The sequence below is a fragment of the Genypterus blacodes genome, unplaced genomic scaffold, assembly GCF_046128005.1.
Source record: "Genypterus blacodes isolate CSIRO-AG114 ecotype Tasmania unplaced genomic scaffold, CSIRO-AGI_Gbla_v1 ptg000215l_1, whole genome shotgun sequence".
Lineage (NCBI taxonomy): Eukaryota > Metazoa > Chordata > Actinopteri > Ophidiiformes > Ophidiidae > Genypterus > Genypterus blacodes.
In genome coordinates this window covers 1,088,783-1,110,695 of record NW_027467014.1, presented here as the reverse complement: position 1 = coordinate 1,110,695, position 21,913 = coordinate 1,088,783, and the positions used below count along the sequence as shown (strand labels likewise).

Sequence of the window (21,913 nt, the reverse complement as noted above, 5' to 3'; positions counted from 1 at the left end):
TGTTTGTCTAATGGTGGCTTTTTATACTTACTAACCTGGGCATTTTACATAATTTGGTTATATTAGTGTCACATAACCACATAGTAACATTTAAAGGGGCCGTGATCGCTCTTGTTATGGTTGTCATTGGTAACATGTCCAGTAAAACAAACCCATTGGTCCTGAACTGCACTAATCTCTCTTTTTAATGTTTACACCATTGTATCACACAGCTGGTTAGATCTGCCCACAAAACATGGGGTCTAGTGAGCGTTCAGTCAGATTGGGTGAGTGTAGGTCAGAGTTATGGTAGAATTTGCCTGTGGTGTTTTCTAAAATCTGTATTTACACGTTATGTCTAGTTGTGACATAACAAGCTCTAAATCCTGAATCTTTAAGTCTTTTACAGGCCTCTTTTCTCAGCATTAAGACAGATTATTGTTGCCACGGGTTACCTTTGTCTTTAGGGAACTGTTCAGGGAACGTGATCCGTGCTTTTCCTGTACGTTTGTCTTAAAGACTGAGTGGTGCTTGCCTATACCAGCCCCTCAAAACCGGGCCACTGCCTTGTGCATTGTGCCTCCAGTCTGCTGTCCATCATCACTGACAATGCTCTGACTGTGTGTGACCCTTTTGTTCCGAGGCAACAGGCCACGCGTATGCACGGGGCCGATAAAGAGGCGTGACTGACCAGACCTGACGCTCGCTTGCGCGCACACACACACGCACGCACACACACACACACACACACACACAATGCAGGACAGTGACGCCTTTCACAAAACCAAACGGATGTGCATTTGCTGCTATGTGCTGTGTTTTCTATCTTAATATGATTTTCTCAGGCATTTTTTTACCACTTTTAATTACAAACAAACACTTCTGGAAACAAGTAAGGTTTAATAATAACAAAGCTGTGAGCGTTTGGACACTTAATACAGGAGTGCACGGACAATCCAATTCCAAGTTTTGCTTTTTTTTTGCAAGTGCATTGAAATTCTATGAGTGGCCGCGCTGATCCATCGGGTTTCATTTCACCGCCTGTTTCCCCTCTGCTCCCTTTGCTCCCTCTGCTTTTTGAGGAAAAAAAGAACCCTCTCCACGTATCGGAGCCAATAATGCATCTTCAACAATTCCAAAAGTGCTCGGACCACATTTGTCACCTGCTTAAATTAAATACATATAGTTTATGCAGCAAGGGTTTAATTCAGCAAACGGATCGATTTGGATTTTTTTACCGCCCTGCTTGATGTTCGGATGGAGCAGAATAATCAGCACACACACACCTTGCATCTGTAAAGTGCCTCGGGGATCGGAGGGAATTCCAGTTACTCTCAATAGAAGCGCATTAAAAGAACTGCTTACATGGTTATGAATTGTGTTACCAGTTAAACCTACTTGTGATTTACTCTTCAGGCTGGAGCATAAAATCTTGCTCAGATTTCCCCCCTTAAAAAACGAAACAGATACAAGCTGTATCCCGATATGGCTGACTTGCTGACTCCACACTTTCACAGTTTGGACTGTGTGCAGACTCACGGAATGTTTCACCCCGAGAATAAGATGTACCTAATGGCACAGAAGGAGGGCGAGAGTTTAGCTGGCAAACAAAGGACCAGGTGCTTTCAAATCCACATCATTTCATTTATAGACTTGCAAAGCTCTCTGTTCTTTGAGTCGCTGGCTACATCACCTGACATGGCAACGAGGGGTTAAAGATTCTAGAGATGGGATTATGGGGATTTTGCCCTGTGGTGTCTCCTCGAATTGGACTCACGCTCAACATAGTGTCTGCCGGCAGTCTGCAAGTCAGCACATCGGTACACAGCTAACGAGTGAAGTCGCTGTCGAAGTTCAACTCCGCCGCGTTTCAAAGTCAATTTCCCGTAAATCACATCCACAAAATTTGTAGAAATGTATAAATATGTGCACATTTTACAGCAGGTTACATTCCAGGTCTCCTTCATATTGCACTGTTGTTAGGGACGCTTTAGAAAAAACAAGGCTTTGCAAAGATTAAGAACAGTTAAGACAATACTGTGCTGATGTGCAAAAGTCAAAAACGTCCAAACAATCCAAAGTGCTGTGACATCCATTCTGGAACAATTGGGGCACAATAAGTGACACTTTTTTTGTTAAATCACAGGTTAGAACTCAAACATGTCAAACTCCCTGTTTCCCACGTGAGGAATTCATCTTCATCCCACTGAGCCTCCAGAACTTCTTCACCCGAAAATGACCCGCAGACGCTTTCGTTCCTCACGCGCAACAAACTTTCAAACAAACAGTTTCTTCATTTCACAGCTGTCGCACAACCTCAGGCTTCCATTTACATTCAGGCATTAAGCTGATGATCATCACACTGTATCCATAACGACACAACATAGTTCAGTATGCTTACATGCACAATACACTCATACAGTATTTATCCCTACTGTGACTGAGGCAATAATGCAAGTAACACACACGCACGCACGCACGCACGCACGCACGCACGCACGCACGCACGCACGCACGCACGCACGCACGCACGCACGCACGCACGCACGCACGCACGCACGCACGCACGCACGCACGCACGCACGCGGCTGGAATTGACAGCATTCTGTGTTCTGTAACCTTTGCTTTGTCGTGATGATGAGAGGCGAAGCACAGCAGGCGAGGGAATCTTACAATCACAAAATGTTCTTTCATTTGTGCCGATTTCAATTTCGATTCCGCTTGAAAAAAACAAAACTCCATGTATTGCCTTTTATTTAACCTGCCTGTAAACGTTTGGGGGATTGACCTGGTAGCGGTCAGAGGGACGCCGGGACATAACTTTATCAAATTACCCTCCGTGACACAAACGCGGCGAGGGGACAGTGTCAAGTTTAGTAGCCGTCGGTTCTGGGAAGAGAAAAGCTCGGACCCGACCCGTTGCACCTACAGTGCTTTTGCTGAAACCGGAGATTTTTGCGTGCAATTCCGCACTGTTGTCCTCATCTGATAACAACATGCCGTACTTAACCCCGGTGTCAGCGTCGCCCGGGGCTCCATAGCTTCTATACCGGCTCCTACATGACTCCCATCCATAGGCTCTTATCTGCATTTCTCCTACTTTTTATGCCAGTAAACCACCGCAAAGCATCAATACAGACATTTTACTGTAGCCGAGGATAATTCTGGCAAGAAAATTACTTCTTGTCATGAGGCGATATCATCTTCCCTGAGGCCAATAGATTCTGTGAAGGTCGTTTTTGTGAGGTTAGAAAATGTTTCACAGCCCACAGTGCAGCGAAAGGCCAGAGGTCTGAATCAGTCGATAACTTCAGATCCGCACAATGTAACATTTTGTTCACGGCCAATTTAGTCTTTATGACAAATATAGATGCGGAGGGCGGCGCTGTCAAATAACTCATCCAATAAATCGTGAACAAGTTCTATTGATTCAGTTTTAATGACAATTTCAGGCTTTTTCAAGACTGAGAAACTTTTTTGTGTTCTCTGTGGTGGACTGAATTCCAACTCTTAAAATGGATTCAGACTTTTTTTTTTCATTTGAGGGATCAAATGTGGGAGGGAGAAGGGGGGAGGCAAAACCAATTCTCACCCTCGGGGCCCTAAACATGCCAATGCCGGCCCTGGTCCTGACACACAAAGACATCACATTGATTCAGAATCTGCTTTATCTTTACTGTGGGCGTTGACCACTTGGCATCGGACGACGTCGTGTCACTCAACACTAAAAAAGCGATCGTTGCGGAGATAATACGCCACGGGGTCGGACTTTGCTTCACAGTTTGCCTGTCGTACTGATTAGAAAACAATGGAGGAGAAGATTAGATAAACACAAATCAGCAGTTGGGACGCTTTCTATTGTGTGAATGAAGCCGCGTAATGTTTTAGTTCAGCTATCATAGAGTAGAAACGAGTCCTCGTCTCCGTTCCGAATTCTCAATCATCTTGTTGTCTTGTTGTGAGGAATGAGTCCGGCTTGAATTCAGCTGCTCTTCTCTCTTTCCTGATCAAAATGAATAAAGTTTCCCTCTGACGTTTGAGCAGTAAACCCTCTCGTCTCAATCTTCGACACGGCCGCGTCTCAGATGAGGTTGGCCATGCTGGAGGTAGTCTCTCTGCGGGCCTGGTGGTCCATGTGTCCGGAGACGGTGAAGATGTTCACCACCCGGTCCATTAACCTCCGCCCGTGCCTTGTCCTCTCCAGCAGGGCCACCGCCGCCGCGTAGACTCCCACGCCGCACACCGCGGCCCCGCCCCCGGCCAGTAAGACCACCCCGGAGATGTACATGTCGTTCAGAGCTTGGCCCGGCTTTGGCATGTGGTTAGCCAGCGCCAGGCGGAGGAGAACCGCCCCGCAGATCAACAAGGAGAGCCCGGTGATCAGCACCACCAGGAGGTCAGACAAACCGCCGCTCTTCAGCATGTCGATTCGCTGCCGGCTCCGGACGCAGTTCATGTCCTGCACGGCCGAGCTGAGCAGCTGCTTGAGCAGGACCCCCAAGGCCAGCAGGCAGAGGGCGGTGCCGGCGCCCAGACGCCACTCGCTGGAGACGCTGGTGGTGGTGGAGAGAAGGCCGACGCCCCCCAGCCCGCAGCCCAGGATCAGCAGCACGGCCACGCAGTAGCACAGCAGAGACTTCCCTGGCTCCCTGAACCACCACAGCTCCACCTGCTCCTCCAAGATACTGTGCTGGATCTGAGCCGGGTCCGCCGGGACGTCCAGGCCCAGTGCGGCGCCGCGGGGGGCACTCAGAGGGGGGAAATCCTCCATCTGAGGCATCCTGTCGGCACTCCGACCCCGCTGAATGAGGTCGCCACCACAAAGAGAGACAGCAGGATCCACCCGGGAATCTTTGCTGTGCTTTCTGTTCCTTTTATTTCACCGGCAGAAGTTTTGGGGAGATGAAACCTGAATCTTCTCCCAGGCGGTCCGTGGAGATTCTCAATCTAATCTAAATCTAATCTGAGTGCAATGAGCCGAGGGAGCTCAGCGCTGGCGGACGCAGGATCAAAGGTTCACTCAGTCGTCCTCCTGATAGATCCGAAGCCGTCTCACCGCATCAGTGTCCAGACGAGAAACCGAGCGTCCACAAAAATCCCAATTTGGCCGGATGGCAGCAGTCACCTGGAACAGACGAGAGACGCAGAGATCAGATCAAGACCACCAGAAACAGGAGTTAGACCTTCACCCCTTTGGATCCGGCTCCTCTGGGTCTCCTGGAGAGACTTTGTGCGTCCTTTCAGCTGATAATAATACTAATAATAATAATAATAGAAAATAAAGCACAACCCTCCTTGGGAGCAGAGACACATGCAGAGGTTTGTAGTTTGTCTCAGCAGCTAAAGTTGCTGTTTGGACTCAGAGAGAAACTTGCTGTGCTGACACCGGCAACCTTCTCTGTCTCTCATTATCACTATGCTAATAAGCTGCCACTACAGAGGCGGCCGGTCAAATCCATCGGCCCCAAGAATAACAATGCCCACGCACACACACACACACGTGCGACCATACACTCTGGCCTCTCTCTCTCACACACACACACACACACACACACGCAACCGAACAGTCCAGCCTCATTTTATATGCTGGACTGTTCTTCTTCCACATCTATTTTCTTCTTCTTTCCCTCCATCTCGCACTCCGTAACCTCATCCCATCTCCCCCGTAACGCCACGTAAACATATACAACACGCACACACACGTACACACACGCACGTACACACACACATCCTCAAGGTTATGGCCGTTGACAGCTTGTCTTTAAAAACCTGTCAGCAGCTTTATTACTATCAAAGTCAGCAGTGCGCGGCGCAAACACACACATACACACACACACATCCCCCGACACAAGCTGACAGGAATTACAGCTCGTCACACACACGGATTTCCGCCGTGCGATATAAAGAATGTGTCTGTCTGTCGAATCGACACGCAGACACACACATCCCCCCCTATTTAATCTTTGAGGAAATGAGTCGGCGTAACGGTGATCGTATTTCTTTTGCTGTTTAGGGAAACAGAAATGAAAATGCAAAATCACAGCTCTTATTAGTGTGAACAGGCGTTGCTCAAGGCCTCGGACGCGGCGAGGCGGAGCGGCGACTAACCCTAACCGCTGTGACGGCGGCAGATATGAGGCGCGTACGCGAGGTGTGAAGAGGAGGGTGAGGTAATTACAGCGCGGGATGAGGGTGTTTATTGGCGTCACGCTGCTCGAGAAGCTTTTTTATGCCCCCTTGTCTGATGACTGATTGCACTTGTGCGTGTGTGTGTTGTGACAGTGAACAGCTATAAATGCATGGTGAAAGGTGAAGGTGTGTGTGTGAGGAGCGTGAGTAAAGCCAGGTGTGTTTATTCCTTTTACGTGTGCTGGAGCTAAAAAGAGACTTGAAGGTGTAAAGTGCGTATGTGTGTGAAAATGTGTGTGTGTGTGAGAGTGTTTGTTGAATCTCTAATTAATCCCAGCTGGTTTGAGCTCGGTGTCGCTGACAGGTAGCGCCACAGAAATAGCACAGTAATTGAGGTGCATGTCTCCACATGTGTGTGTGTGTGTGTGCGTGAGTGAGTGTGAGTGTAAGTGTGAGTGTGTGTGACGTGCTGCCACCAGCCGCCCCCTCCTGTTGTTCATCGTGGAGATTTCCACATCCTTCCTTTCATTCTTACACTCTACTTTGAAGCCTTGAACACTTTGGTCCTATTCCCCCCGGCTGCTGCGCTGTAGTGCACACTGACTGAAAACAGACCACTTTCAATGGCCTGTGCATTCCCTCCTACCACCTCTGACCTCCATCATATCAGCGGGGTCAGATTGGCCTCATAAATAAGCTAAATAAAAACGCACACGGGCACATTGTTGCATCTCTGCGGCAACACAACAAACCAAACTGCCAAATTGTTGCTTTCAAAACATGGAACGCTGGATTAACAATTTAAATCTCACTGTTTGGCGAGAATGAAACTTTGGAAGATGAAGATTCACACCTCGGCTGTGAATCTTCACACACAGCAGCAGCAGCAGCACAAGCGTCCACTTCTCATCTCTACTTTGCATATTTCACAAAATACGACTTTGCGAGCGCGAGCAGAGAGCGAATCAATCACCGCCTCATCCTTCACTCCGTCCAATTAGCTGAGGCTGTGGACACCAACCTGCACACCTGCACTGAGTTACTCATCAAAAACAAAGCCGCCATTGGAAAAAGTAATAACGCTGACACGGGTGAGACGTTTTCGTGACGGCGATTATTAACACTATTTCCTTTTTTTTAAATTCCTAAATGTCTTACTTTGAAGTGACAGGAATTGAAAGTAAAGTGCGAACTGTAAACCAGCTGTTATGCAAATACTGCAAGAGTAATGATGACGAGTCCCACAGGGTCTCTCTCTCTCTCTCTCTCTCTCCCCCACCCTGTCTCTCTCGCTCTCTCACACTCTCTTTCTCTCTGTCTCTCTCACTCTCTCAACCTGTCTCTCTCACTCTCCCTCTCTCTCTCTCCCCCCTCTCTCTGTCTCTGTCTCTCTCACTCTCCCTCACTCTCTCTACCTGTCTCTCTCACTCTCTCTCCCCCTCACTCTCTCTCTCTCTTTCTCTCTCTCTCTCTCTCTCTCTCGCTCACTCTCTCTCTCTCTCAAGGTCATCAGAGGCCTTGTGCTTCGGAGTGAGAAACCCTCCAATCCCGCCCTCCTCCAATTACCTGGGAAGCTCGGGGACTCTGGTATTCCCTCCTCTGTTCCGTCGGCCCCCTGCCTTCATTTCACCGGCCATTAGCGTCTCCTTTTTATCGCCGACGCGTTGAATTCCTTTCAAACGGGCTCCTATGGCGTTTATAAGCAAGACAATCAGAGCAGCCGATCGTTCGAAAAAACATCCGACGAGATCTCAGAAACTGAACTTCTTTGCTTCGGTCCTCTGAGTGAAACTGTGAGGGCCCCCGACACAAAATGGATGTTTTGACCTGTGAGAGGCTAAACTCCCCTCGGTCTTCAGAGGTGTAATGGACTCCCTTTACGGCGTGGACCCCGAAGCCAGGAGCCGTCCTCAGCCTCCGCTCTCAGGTGTGTGTGTGTGTGTGTGTGTGTGTGTGTGTGTGTGTGTGTGTGTGTGTGTGTGTGTGTGTGTGTGTTACTTGCTGTTGGCGGGTGAAAGCCTCTTGAGGTGAAGCGAACAACGCGTCTAATCAGCTTCTCTCAGGTGCTGCGGGCAAAGTCACCAAACGTGTTGTTTAATTGAGCTCACAGAGGCCAGAGGTGCTCGATAAAGTGTCAACAACACTTCAGAATAATTGCATACAGATTGTTTCCCTTCAGCGTAAAGCAAGATGTCTTATTTCTTTGTAATTAAAGCAGAATCCGTCCAGCTCCAAGCGGAGCTCCTCCCGGTGCTGCTGCTGAGGTTCCCGCTGTGCTGTGTTTTCATCGAAGGGCCTCGGGTCGTGCTGAAGGGGAGTCGACGGGAGACTGGGCGGCGTGTTGCCGTGGTGACAACGCAAAACTCCTCTCCTCTCCTGCCGTTCTTCCTTGTTTTTCCTCCTCCGCCGCTGTCGTCGTCGCCCCTCCTCTCCTTTCCTCTCCTCCTCGAGTCAGGCGCTGATTCTCTCGGCGTCCCCGCGGGCGAGCAGAGGGGTCAGGGTTGGCTCCATCTGTCTCCGTGATGGGCGTCGGTGCCAAGCGCCACGGGGGCTGGAGGGAGAGGAGAGGAGAGAGGAGACGAGGCTGGCGTAGAGAGGAGGGAGGGCGGCTGATGTTTCAGTGGCTGTCGTCTGGGACGGCCGAGTCTGGAGCTTAGTTTGAAGGGTTTTTAGGGATCAGGAGTCGAGGATTTGAGGGGTCAGGGGGTCAAGGACGGTGCTTCTGCTTCTCAGTCTTCTACGCTGTTCTTGCAGGTGAGAGGATGCTGAGTTGTTTGTTTTGAGGGGAATTCTGCTGGATCGCTCTTTCGCAAACGAACAGCTGAGGGTGTCGAGGGAATGCTGGAGACAAAGGCCGAGTCAGTGTCACTGTCCTCGCTCTGCCAGAGAGAGAGAGAGAGAGAGAGAAGGAGGACTTTAGATCAGCTGCACACACTGTAAGCTCTGAAGCCATGTTCACATCACAAGCCTCCAGAATCAATTAGTTTGGTTCGATCTCTCTAGTTGTCCATTTCTCCAGCTCCCTCCATTCTATCTGTGTGGGAATCGTATTTTGGCATCGTCGGCCTGTAAGGTGAGCGTAGCTTTAGCCGTTACCTGCACTGCCGCTAAATTACGTCCTCGCATTTCATACTTGCTGCACCTGACTACGCAAGAGGCCAGAAACTTCATCTTCAATCCTTGAGTCTGACGGCATGGAGGGGGGGGGCACAGATGTTTTCCCCTTTCAAGTGGAATTATTCAGTCGTTGGATCCATTTTTCCTCACAAACTCGCTCGTTTGTCTCGCCGGCGCTCTAGGAGGACAAACTCTAGACAGGCCCCTCCCACTCCAGCCTCCGAGCGAGCTCATTTCTCAGCTTGTGGCACGCCGCCGCCCCGACCAGCCAAGACCCAACCCCCTGACACCACACACGCACGCACGCACGCACGCACGCACGCACGCACGCACGCACGCACGCACGCACGCACGCACGCACGCACGCACGCACGCACGCACGCACACACGTATCCCTTCACCATCTGTTTTTCCTCATCCTCATCTTCATCTTTATCTCTGCAGCTTTCACATCTCCTCCATCGTTCCTCATCACTCCCGCCTCCTTCCGTCTGCTTTGGCAATTTTGGTATCAAGGATGGAGGGTGTGTGTGTGTGTGTTGGTGACTTTGAAGGAAGGAATTGCTTGTTTTTGCCTTTGAGCCCTCTGGCTCTGAATGAGGTCGCCTGAGGTTCCAAGCAACTTGATGAACCACCATCTACACACACACACACACACATCGGCACACACACACACCTGTCTTGGCGCTGGCGTATCATCATTTGTCCTCGGCTAGATTCTGGTGTCATCCCCTCTGATGAACTGCACTTCCCCTCATCCCCACCAGTCTGCACACTTATCTTCACAACACAAACGCACCATGGCGACATCGACTCAACACAAAACAATCCTAACATGTGGCGCTTCCATCTCAGCGAATGGAGCTTCCTCTTGCACGCTGGTCCCCATTTATCCACTTCCCTGCAGCCTGGGATCCTCTCATGCTGGGTCCAGTTTGAAGTGGCTTTCACTCGATACACACTGCTAGACGTGTGTAATGTCTAATGACTAAGCCTCGTGCTAACCCCCTCGGCCCAAGCCACTATTGATGGAAAAGAACCTTTGAGCAGCTGGTTGCTTTCCTCCGTCAGCCGCAGCTGCAATATTAAAACGCTAATCAAATCACCAATTAGCATGCACGCCCCCTTCTGCTGACGACGCGGAAGAGGATTCTTTGTGTTTTTTCGCGAACCGTCGCATCCTCTGGAGGGTTCAGACGTGGTCCTCAGCATATTCAGATTAGATACCGGCTGTCTGTGGCTATAATCGCCGTAATGACTGAGTGACTGCCAACGTGTCAGGCTGTCCGTCTTCATCTTCGTCGTCTTCCCGCTGTAACTGGACCAGCTCGCTGTTAGTCACGTATCTCAAACTGTTCATGATCCAAGAACTGGTTACAGTTGTGGTTTACCACTTTGCTTTACGTTTAGAACTGTAAACCCTATGCATTTCTTTTCCGTGGCTCTTTCAGCAATCATCCAACCATATAGGCCACGCCCCTTTTTTGCCTAGCATGATCCTCTTCCATTTTGAATGTTTGCAAAATAGTTTTCATTCTGCAATTTTGGGTCGATTGTCTCAAGATCAAGTTGTGAAAAAGTTTTATCTTTGTTTTGTTTTGTTTATATCCCTCATCAGTGCGTTATGATTGGCTGCCAAAGTTGAGGGGCGTGGCTTGTTCTTCAAAAAGTGCTGCATCTCGTTTGACTATAAGCTCACTTGTCAGTCATCTGTTAGGAGGAGGATGACTCGGCCTTGGTGGAGGTATGCTCTCTCTGGCTGCCTTCTAGAATGACAATGCAGATCAGCGAAAGACAATTTTAAAAGGAATTTTGGAAACAATTTTGTATCTTTGTCATATGAGGCTTTTTGTGATATTTTGGTCATTTTCTTCTAAATTAAAACACCAATCTGAACTTTAAAAGACGAGTTTGGATCTGGATCTGGTGGACAGGGGCCATGGGAGGGAACTTATACAGCCTTGGTTGAGGTATGGGCTCTAATGGCTTTGGATGTGTGAGAGAACATTGTGCATTTCCACACAGATCTCTTTCCCGGGTCGTCCTCAAGTTACGACCAGAGAGAATTTCTGAGTTTCCTTCACTTTCCTCAACATGGAAACAGGCGATGAAATCTCCCACCAACACCCACTGACCTGAAATGGTTGAGGGGAATCGATCTGGGTTATGGTGGATGCTATAGCATGATGCCTAGGGACAGGGTCGGACAGAGTCTGTATGGTTGCTATTGACGACACACTACATGCCTGCACTCTGTGTATCTGCTGACAGTGAAACAAAACGCCTCTCGGGGATATTTAAGATTCTGTCCTACTCTCTACTTCACTCTGTGTCTGGCATCTATGTCTCACACACAGGCACACACACACAGACACACACACACACTCACCTATACAGAGCTCTCATATAACACACAGCATTCATCCACTTTGCAGGGTCATCCTCCGACTCCCTCCTCATCTTGCATATTTTCACTTTCTCTCTCGCTCTCTTTCTCCATCTCTCTCTCTCCCCCAAACCTTTTGTGATTGATGCAGTTTTGAGGATGAAGTCCATTACAAATTGTTCCCACCTTGACTTTGTATTAAATGTTCATCCTTGCCTTTAGAAAGATGGTTGAGGCATTTTTGCTGTCTAATGAAAACGGCAGTCATCAGGTGCCAGTGCCCGGTACTGAGCCCTTAGATTAGTTACGACGTGTCTATATGACGCTCTATAAGTGGCACACTGGGGTCATGCCTGGGCAGCTTATTGATCGGGCTACAAAGGCAATAATTTGCATACAGCATCACTTCCTCTCGCTGTGTTTTATGGATTTTCTACAATGCAACAAACGACCTCTTATTGTACGACATCGCCCTGTGAACCGATGATCTATAGTGCATTCGGCGCTCTCTCTCTCTCTCTCTCTCTCTCTCTCTCTCTCTCTCTCTCTCTCTCTCTCTCTCTCTCTCTCTCTCTCTCTCTCTCTCTCTCTCTCTCTCTCTCTCTCTCTCTCTCTCTCTCTCTCTCTCTCTCTCTCTGTTGGCCATCGCACTGGTGCAAAGGTTAGGGTGTGATACAAAGTCAACACGTTTCCCTTCCTGCTGTTGAATGGAAACAAAAATAAGCAATTTACTCTTTTCAAAAGTGAGGGAAAGTCTGCAAGTCTGAAACGAGGCAACATTATGTTTGCTGCCACTCTTAAAGGGACTGGAACGGAACATTAAACGAAGAAATTCCGAATGTGTGTGTCAAGAGCTCCGTGAAGCTGCACTCCTGTCTGCTAACTTTGTTGATTAGGAATTAAAAGTAGGATTTGTAGTTGGGAGAAAAATTGAGTGGGAAGCCTGAGGGCTGTTCCATGCAGACAACAGAAGCTGCTTTACAGTTCAGAATGGTGGATGAGGCTAATGGGATTAAAACTGATTAAATAACAAACAAGCAAAGGGAAGCAAAACAAATGAAGAATGATGATATTCAGCAAAATGTAGTAAAGCCAGCTGTCTCATAATAATATAAAACTTTTCTTATATTCACAATAGTCTCAGAAATGTGAAGAGGATGAGCCGATCACAGTTATTCTCCTTAGATAATATCATATTTCAATGCAAGTTAGCGCAGAGAAGTGTAAACAATAACAAAAACAACTATTATTCCTACACGTGTTGTAATAATTGCTCGGTATTGCATTTCGTGCCGATCTCACGGGGGAATACGAGAGATTAGAAGGGAAATAAGTTAGAAATGAAGCTTTAAACTTGCAACGGGACGTGCAGCTCCGTTACCTGCGCGCTCCGCTGATCGGACTCGGCGGCTCCGATTCCTCACCGCGCACATCCGCGGCATCTCCCGGCGTTAAATATCCGCCGCTCGTCCGCCCACGGTTGCAGAAAAGTCTCCGTCCGTCCCGTCCGCCGGTACCTCTGTCTGTCTGTCTCTCTTCTTGTTCTCTGTGGCGTGAATCTGTCCGCCTCGGTATCAGAAAAGTGATGCGATGAGACGCGACCGACGGGCTCCGTGCTGCTTCCGCGTCGGTGTGTGTGTGTGTGTGAGCTCCGGCGTCCTCTGCCGCTGCCGCCGGACGGACTTTCCCCGTTTAATGCAGGTGTGGCCTGGCACACTGAGGGAGGGAGGGGAGGGGGGAGGAGAGAGAGAGAGAGAGAGAGAGAGAGAGAGAGAGAGAGCGTTACCATGACTAGGATCCACATAATTGGAGCTACAGTTAAAACAAAACGTAACACTTAACAAACAACACATACAGAAGAGAGAGCCAGTTGTTCCACATGTGGTTTCCAGGCATCTTCTGTGTCTCTGCTTAATTGGATGCACCTGTTCTTTATAAACAATCGGCAGCTTTCACACTGCTGGTAACTTCTCCACTCATTCAGGTACAGAAACCAATCAGGCTTCATTCTTTCAGCCAGTTGCAATCACAGCATGCATTTCTAGTTTATTAGCTCAGATAAATGCAGCTGGCAGTGAATAAGCTTCCCTCATATATTGGGGGTTTAAACCAATTTTCAAACAATACTTCATTATTGTATTTGTATTGTAATTGGCAGCTGTTACCAGTTGGCGGTGCTGTATGTGTGTGTGTGTGGAGTTACTGAGGACTAAACAAGGACATTACATATTATATATTACAATACATGCTGTCTTATCCAAACATGCTGTAATACAACACAAGCAACGCCATGTAAAATGAAAATAACATTATAGAGACAAACCCTGTGGAGCAGAATGCATAAATACACTTCAAACACTATAAAATGCAAAAGGCAATATTGCAGGGTGAAGGGTGCTCATCCTCACTGAGGCCACTCATGGTAATAATTTATGGAGGTGCTGTACTGTGATGAATTTTATATCAACCAAATGACCCCATAAGTGACTTTGACTCAGCCCCACCACCTTCAGCTTTCATTTCATTCCACTGTGATGTTGCTGCCCTTTGGACAGAATGTCTGGTATGTAAAATATTAATTTATTCTCATCATTATTATTGTTATTATGAAAGTTACTTCTCCATGTTTTGGCTCTGGGAGTGTTGTTAAGCTTGCATGGCCTCTCATGGTGTTTTCTGTTTCACTCCAGCAGGATGATGCACTCATCCTCATCCGCCCTGGAGAGGAAGCCTCCGCTCACCCAGGGAGGTAAGAGAGCTGGAAGTGTGGGCATGAATGACAAAAACAAAAGGCAGCCCGTCGTTTGCTTACATTTGCAATTAACTTGTGTCGCTATTTATGGTGATGTTTTTGGAAATTGGTCCAGCTGCATTATGTGGGCCTCAACTGAACTAAATCAATTATCTGCAATGACAGAATTCAAACTGGCAGATACTCAGAACAGTTAATAATGGAGACACGTACGGAAAAAAACAGTCAGAGATGAAGTGAGAGCGCACGCAGTTCATGTTTACTCTGCGGGCGCTGGGAGCTTCTTCACGTCTGCTTTCATAATTGTGTGAGAAGCTGTGACAGTAAAAGCGCACGTGTGTGTGTAAATGAAACACTGCAGAGAAGGAAAACAGCAGAATACCATAAAATGGATAAATGTGTCAGAATATAAATCTCAACACTGATTAAGTTTGCTCCTGCCATTGCCCTTGAGCAAGGCACTACAGGAGTAGATCCCCACCTGAGCGCTGCACTGTGTGGCAGCTCACAGCTCCTAACAGTTATGAGGATCAATAAAGTATCAAACCTTAAAACTGAAGCAACTCAAAACTAGTTTACATGTATGTTAACACTCCAGATCACAATTTCCAGTGTGTGTGTGTGTGTGTGTGTGTGAGTGTGTGTGTGTTTGCCTGTGTGTGTGTGTGTGTGTGTGTGTGTGTGTGTGTGTTTGCCTGTGTGTGTGTGTGTGTGTGTGTGTGTGTGTGTGTGTGTGTGTGTGTGTGTGTAATGCCGAAAAGAACATATGAAAAAAACTCCATTAAAGATGCAGCAGTCTTTATTTGCTTTCTTAATAATAGAAAACAGTCATACATTTTTAGTTTTGCATTTGCATCCAAACACACACACACACATTGTAATGGCCGTGCTGCACATGGGCTTTGCAATGAGGATGATTGCTATGTTGGCTGCATGCTTGTAACCTCCTCCGCCCCCCCTGCCCTTTCCCAAGTTTAGTATAACACACATTGACATAAAAGTGATTTTATTCATCAAAAAGAGCTTTTTCACCAAAGCTGGCTCTGTGCCACCATGTTAACATTCTCCATGAGTCTCAATAACTTATCTTTCATCGTGTTGCTCTTCAGAGCGGCCATGTTTCTCTCCAGGTGCTCCCTCTGGTGAGAAAACTCCATCTGTGTTTACACCCCAACCTCTGCATGGGAGGGAAGAGGAGGGGAGAGGAGGGAAGAGGAGGAGCCGCACTCGACAGATGCAAACCCATTCATTTAATGGTGGTGACACAGCAGAGAAGATCCTCCCTGCATCACAAACAAGTAAACCCTACCAGCGTGTGGTTGTTTGTTGTAAAACTTTGCGATTCATCAATGGAGAGGAGGAGGAGAAGAGGAGGAGAGAGGAGGTAAGGACATTGCTGGTGATATATGGAAGTAGTTAGTGATCCAGTCTCTTTAATAACTCCTCATCATCACACATGAACGCACGTGGAGGCTGAAATTCACATTCACACACCTTGTGAGGGCACTGAATGAGGAAGGAATACGTATTTGTTAAAGTTTATAACGACGACTTTCACACACACACACATACACACACACACACACACACACACACACACACACCGACTCACGGGGACAGAGTGAGGGAAGAGGCTGATCAATGACAGATCAAGTCCCTGATCCTGGATCTATAAGTCCCAGTGTCTCATTTCCATTTAAATTAACAGGACTTTATGTTGGCAGAATTCTTCAAACTATCACTAAGGATGTGGTGAGCAGAAATTACACTTTACACTTACACACGCAATAAAACATGCAAAATGATCCCGGAGATCAATAGCAGCTTGCTTTGTTTCTTTATCTAATGAAGTAATCAATCAAACTAAACTAAATGATACAACAAAAAATGCGGAAACCTGAAATTATGTATTGAACACAAAACATGAACATCCTCCATTTGTTCCTTTAACTTGTAGCCTCACAGCTCCACTGTAACTCAAAAGCTTTATGGTGTACAAACAAAATAAAAATAAGAATGGCAGAGTCAATAAGCTGTGTGTTGACGACATTATAGATCACTCTCCTCTGCAGTCTATAGCAGATTAGGTGCTCATATATGAAAGCCAGGCTGTGTTTTACATTTCTGTCACACGTTTGCAAGGTTTCATTCTTCGTCCTTGTGTCGGTGCCAAGGACGGCAGCACAGTCTTACTTTATTTGTCCCTTTGGTTACAGTGGAGCCTGCAGTGTGTGGTTCTAACAGTGAATATGCTAAAGGACATGTTGGTGCCAATCCAGATCCAGGATAGCTTTTAGAATCATTTATTTCATTTGAATTTGAATGTTAAGAAATGTTTTAACAGTTAAAAAAGTTTGTTAAATGGGTTTGAATCCAATCCCAGCCCTTTTCTGCTCTGTGTGCTCCCCATGGAGCTCAGGAGCGCTCAGATGCCGAGGACACATTGATCCACTTATATGGGCCCAGAAGAAAACTCTCTAAACTCTGATAAGAGCCTATTCACTTTGATTTTGTGTTTGGTTCCACTTTAATAAAGACACTTTTGGAGAGGGAACAAGATGTCACTTGTATTCCACCCATGTGGCTCTCGGCAAATCCAAATGCGTTGCTGTGATTAAATGAATCGCAATTAAAATGTAAGCCCTCGTGTTCTGATGAATTATAATTAGACAGCCGCAAACAAATGTGACGGGAGAGCTAGCAAACAGGCAGCTGCTGTACTCCAAGCCAATCTTTATTCATGAGTGGGACATGGATATACAAGCCCTCTCTCGCCCTCTCTCCCACACACACACACACACCCACAGACACACACACACAGACCTAATCTATACAGTCGAAAACTGAAATCAAAGTATTTTTCTATCCAATTAGCTTTCAGATACAGAGGGGATCGAGTTAATCTTTTCATTGTGCGCATCTGTGACATTTACATACAAAACCAACTTATCAAGTGACCCCCCCATCGCCCCCCACCCCCCACACACACACACACACACACACACACACACACACACACACACACACACACACAGGGACTGCAGAGAGGATGTAAATGCCCGTCTGTCTGCCAGACAGTTGTGTAGTGGTGATGAAATATGGACTTGCTCTTTTGCTGGAAGGGCAAATGCCAGGCCATCACACACAGAGACACACTTACACACTTACACACTTACACACACACACACAGACACACACACACACACACACACACATTCACACACATAGAGTAGTGCGGCAGTAGTGAGCTCTATTCGAGAGGATCTGCCTTCCAGAAAGGTTGTGATGAATGAGTTAAGTTTTGGGACGATATTAATGAGCAGTATTGAGCGAAGGTGCAGAACGCTGTTGCATTGCTAAGAGAGGTTGATTAAACGGACTTCTTCATGCCCAAATCAATTTTAACCTTTTCAGCATTTTCGTATTTGGGATGTTTTCCCCTGTAGTCACATTTCTTGTCATGTTGAAATGCTAAATGAGTACTATAGGTGCACCTCCTGTGTTTACCTGCAAAGCCGAGCACGCGTATGAGAGAAGAGCAGAGGAAAGTGAAGCCATGAAGAATGGGAATACGCATCCTGCTGTTTGCCCTGTGTGTGTGTGTCGTGTGTGTGCGTTTCTGTACCCTCAACTGTGATTGTTTGTGACTCAATTACTTGCGTGATGTTTGCGCCCGAGGTTCGCTGAGCGCAAACAAGGAGGAAAACTTCACGGAGGATTTAGAAGAGGTCGCTGTAAATGTGATCGATGACGAGATGAGATGAGATGAGATGACATAAGATCATATGTGGCTTCCTTCCAGTGTTGTGTCTAACAAATGATGCTCGTTGATGCAGGTTCACCCGACGCGGTTATCGTTACCGTAAAGTCGACACAAGTCTAATTTGCACCCAAACCCAAGACTCAATCTAAGACAACAGAAATCAATTGTTTGTGTGTCCTGAATAGATAACAGGGTGTATCCATTTGTTAGATAGAAACTGCTCATGCTGTATGTGTGTCTGAACACACCTGTACATGGCCTCTGCATGGACTTAACACACGCATGGATGCACAAGTTAATATGCAATTTCCACAACAGGAGACGTAATAGGAATATTCAGTCCCCATATGTCTTTGCTCTCCTGTCAACGTAGATATTTACACAAAATCTGCTGTGTGCTGTTTATTAGCACGCTGCAGTGTTCACATCACTTTAGGCTGAATTATTCTGCACTTCTACCTCGAGATGTTGAGGCGGTTTGAGACCAATTTATATAATTCAGTGTTCACTTTATGTTCCTTTATGTTCCTGCGGTCCTGCAGGGGACTGATTTGGACAGCTGGTGTACGCTGAGTGTGATGTGTTGTGGCGAGCTAAAGGATGTCAGATGCATTCTGAAGAATATGGAGTTATATCATCGTCTAATGATCGAGAGAGCGACCTTGCCAGGAAAAAACAAAGAACTGGCAGCCTTTTGTTCCATGCTTTGTTGATGAGATTGTCCTAAGTGCAAACTGTTTTTAATCTCTACACCCTTGGGATCAAGCAGCTCACAGAACAGCATTTGCTTCCAGCATCAAAGATTTAATTGGACTTGGAAGAGGACAACCTGGTGAAGGTCCCCATAGTGTAGGTCAGGGTCAGTTTGTGTTTTACTCTACAGCAGCTCCTGTGGCCAAAAATGGTGAAAAGGAGATATTGAATTTTCCAATGTTGCAATTTTCCACTGAATGAGAACAAATCAATGATGACGTGTCTTCTGTCAAGGTGTATTGTTTGCTTTTAATTTTGCTCTCTGTGGTGCAATGATTGAAATATCAATCTATGATAATAAAAATACAAAAAGGTATTGCACAAACAGAGAAGAAGGTAAACAAATTGTTAGTTGTGCCAGACTGCAGCAGCAGAGTCTCTGAGTGTGTTGGGCTGTTTCACATCAGTTTTTATTATTTAGAAATGTAACTTTTCATTTATACGAGAACGAATTTGCCATTTTGGGTGAAATTATCACATCAAAGCCTTTGTATCGCATTGAGAAACGTTATCTGGCGGCTGCACTTTGCTTTCAATGGTCTCGTCTCCTCTGTCTGTCTTCACAGTGTGGAGTCTCTCTCAGGGGACTGTTTGATATTTTCCTGCTCTGCTGTCATCTTGTCCGTCTCCATGTTCTGGTCTTTTTCAGGCTGCTGAACTGCTGCATATAAGAGTGCGACTCTGACTTCAAGCCTATCAGAAGCTGCAGACTGAGACGAAATGAGAAACGGGCTTACAGCCGGTAAGACTGTTAGCTGAGTATAACTTGCTTTTCAGAATATCAAATGGAATGTGCAGTATTTCCAAATCAGGTTTCCTCCTCTAATGAAACTCTATTTTGGGTGTCTTACATGACCTTAAGCTGTAGTGGAGGAGGAGTTCTTCATTAACGCCGCAGCAGGCTCTGTTCCTTGACATTTACCTGGAACTCTGGTAATAACAGACTTGTCTCCTCTAAGAATATATTTTTCTGTTCATTTGCTCTTTGTCTTTAAGCCCAAACAGGCCTCAATTAAAGCAAAACGGTCCAACTTGGAAACTTTTAAACCTCAGAAACTGATCCTTTTGTTATTAATGTTAAATCAAATGGAAATGTAAGTGTGACCTAGAGAATCCTCGCCCCACTCTGCAGTCTGTCAAGACTTTCTCCTGCTTTTCCACAGTTGTTGGTTTTTTCTGGCCTCTTTATAATCGTGTCACAAATTGTGACAAATTGACTCTTGGCTCTGATATGAAGCCATTTCCTGGCTGCTATTTCCAGCAAACAAGTGCCAATAAGATAACAGGATGCTCCCTCTCCAGTGCAAAATGACAGATAAAGACACCAATGTTATGTTCCAGAGGTCGGTCGGGAGCAAAATAGTGCTGAATTGAGCCAAATGGACTTAACACACTTTAATGGGGTGGCCATCCCTCCATCAGGTTGGAGCCTATAGGAGCGGTTGTTTTCAGCTTTAAATATCTTAAACTACGCAATCTGTGTTTATTGGTTGATTATCACAGGCGTTTCCTTTATTGTTTTTGAATAGTTCTTAGTTATGTGCTTGTGCCGGCATGCAAAGATATATCAAGCGAGAAGACCACAAGCAAAGCCAAAGACCAGAGCACAAATTTTGCTCACTAAAGATCAAATAAAAGAAACTCCACGTTTGAGTTTTTACTTAAAAGAACAAAATGTAACAAAGTGAATTCGCTCCCTAAGCCCGACCAATGAAACGCAAATTTGTTCAGAGAGAAAAGGCAGTTTAATCCCGACAAAAGACAACTAATGACTCACGTCCACAGAGGGATGTCCCTGCAAAATGGCTGCAGGCCGTACAACAAGAGAGAGAGAGGGAAAGAGACAGAGAGTGTGTGAATGATGGCGATAAACCGTGGTGAGGGACAAAGGGATGGAGAAAGTTGATTTGCAGAGGGGTAATCGGAAAGGTAGGAGGACGGGTGATAAATGGACAATGAGTCATTGAAGGAGGCAATTATTTGGGGGCAAGGTACACTGAAGGGCGGTGAGAAGAAGAGTGGAGCAGAGGAGGAGGGGAAGGAGGCAGACAAATGGAGGGTGGGTGAACGAGAAGAGACGAAATGAGAGGAAAATGTCATCTATTACTCTGATAGCTCAAACTGTCAGTCGGTGCGGCACATATTGTTGGTAGACATTCATTATGGTCTGCAGCTGTGTGACCACATCCAGTCCACACACACACAAACACACGTATGGTTTGGAGTGTAACAATGCTCAGGTAGAGGCTGCCCATATGTTGGTCTGATAGATTTGCTGCCAGGAATGCTGCCGTCCATGTTATTCCCCCTTAAATAAAACTGATCTGGTAGGCGCTGAGAGGACGTTAGCCGAGCACAGGCCGACTAAGTTTGACCAGATGGACCAACTGGTCCGGCTGGCAGGAAGTAACAGGCTGTATGCTCCTCCTTGATTGGCTCTAATTATGATCCACTGCCGTGCCTTCCAGGGAATCGCTGACTGGGTGGTGTGTGTGTGTGTGAGAGAGAGAGAGAAAGAGAGGTAGCAGTGAATCCTAAATTAAGGGAACACAGGATGGTCTAAGGTCGGTCAAGCAGGGTCGAAAAAGTTTGTGTTTGACTTAAAGAGCAAGATTACAACTTGCTGTATTACAACTTATAGCAATCAATCTGACTTTTTAGTGAATTTCAAGAATCAAGAACCTTTAATTCAGCAACTGAACACTTCAACACTCCAGTGAAAACAGAATTAAATCAAATTCCAGGCTGTATTTAAGTGTGAACAACATTCCAAACATCAAGCCTAAAGCAGCACTGTATAATGTTTGGCGCCCTCTAGCTTTCTGTTGTTGTAGTTTCTTTAGATTTATGTAACTGCTTTGGTGCTTTGTCTACTTTACAATATGCCTTAGTCATCCAAGAATGTCAGGTAAACGAAAGTAAAGTTACAACAGGCTTGAATATTGTAACTATTGGCTGAAAGTTTTTGTTGCACGCTAACATGTCACTGACTTGCTAGTTTGCTAGCCAGCTACATTGCAGCTACGTTGCAAGA

At 46.4% G+C, this 21,913-nt stretch overlaps 1 protein-coding gene across 2 annotated transcripts; it reads right to left on the bottom strand.

Moving 5' to 3' along the window:
* Positions 1-2,346: 2,346 nt before the first annotated feature.
* On the bottom strand, positions 2,347-13,275 carry tmem125a (transmembrane protein 125a). Of its 2 annotated transcripts, XM_076170198.1 has the most exons (3): positions 12,993-13,275; positions 7,675-8,987; positions 2,347-5,104 (listed from the first exon to the last, which is right to left on the bottom strand). In XM_076170198.1, the coding sequence occupies exon 3, from the start codon at positions 4,757-4,759 to the stop codon at positions 4,061-4,063; it is 699 nt and encodes a 232-aa protein (XP_076026313.1). In that variant the 5' UTR covers positions 4,760-5,104; positions 7,675-8,987; positions 12,993-13,275; the 3' UTR covers positions 2,347-4,060. The 2 variants fall into 2 exon arrangements, with proteins under 2 accessions (XP_076026313.1, XP_076026314.1); XM_076170199.1 differs by lacking the exon at positions 7,675-8,987.
* Between the last annotated feature and the right edge of the window lie 8,638 nt (positions 13,276-21,913).

Excerpts from the sequence above, each read along its gene's own strand:
- tmem125a (XM_076170198.1), bottom strand. The coding sequence starts at position 4,759 with ATGCCTCAGATGGAGGATTTCCCCCCTCTGAGTGCCCCCCGCGGCGCC.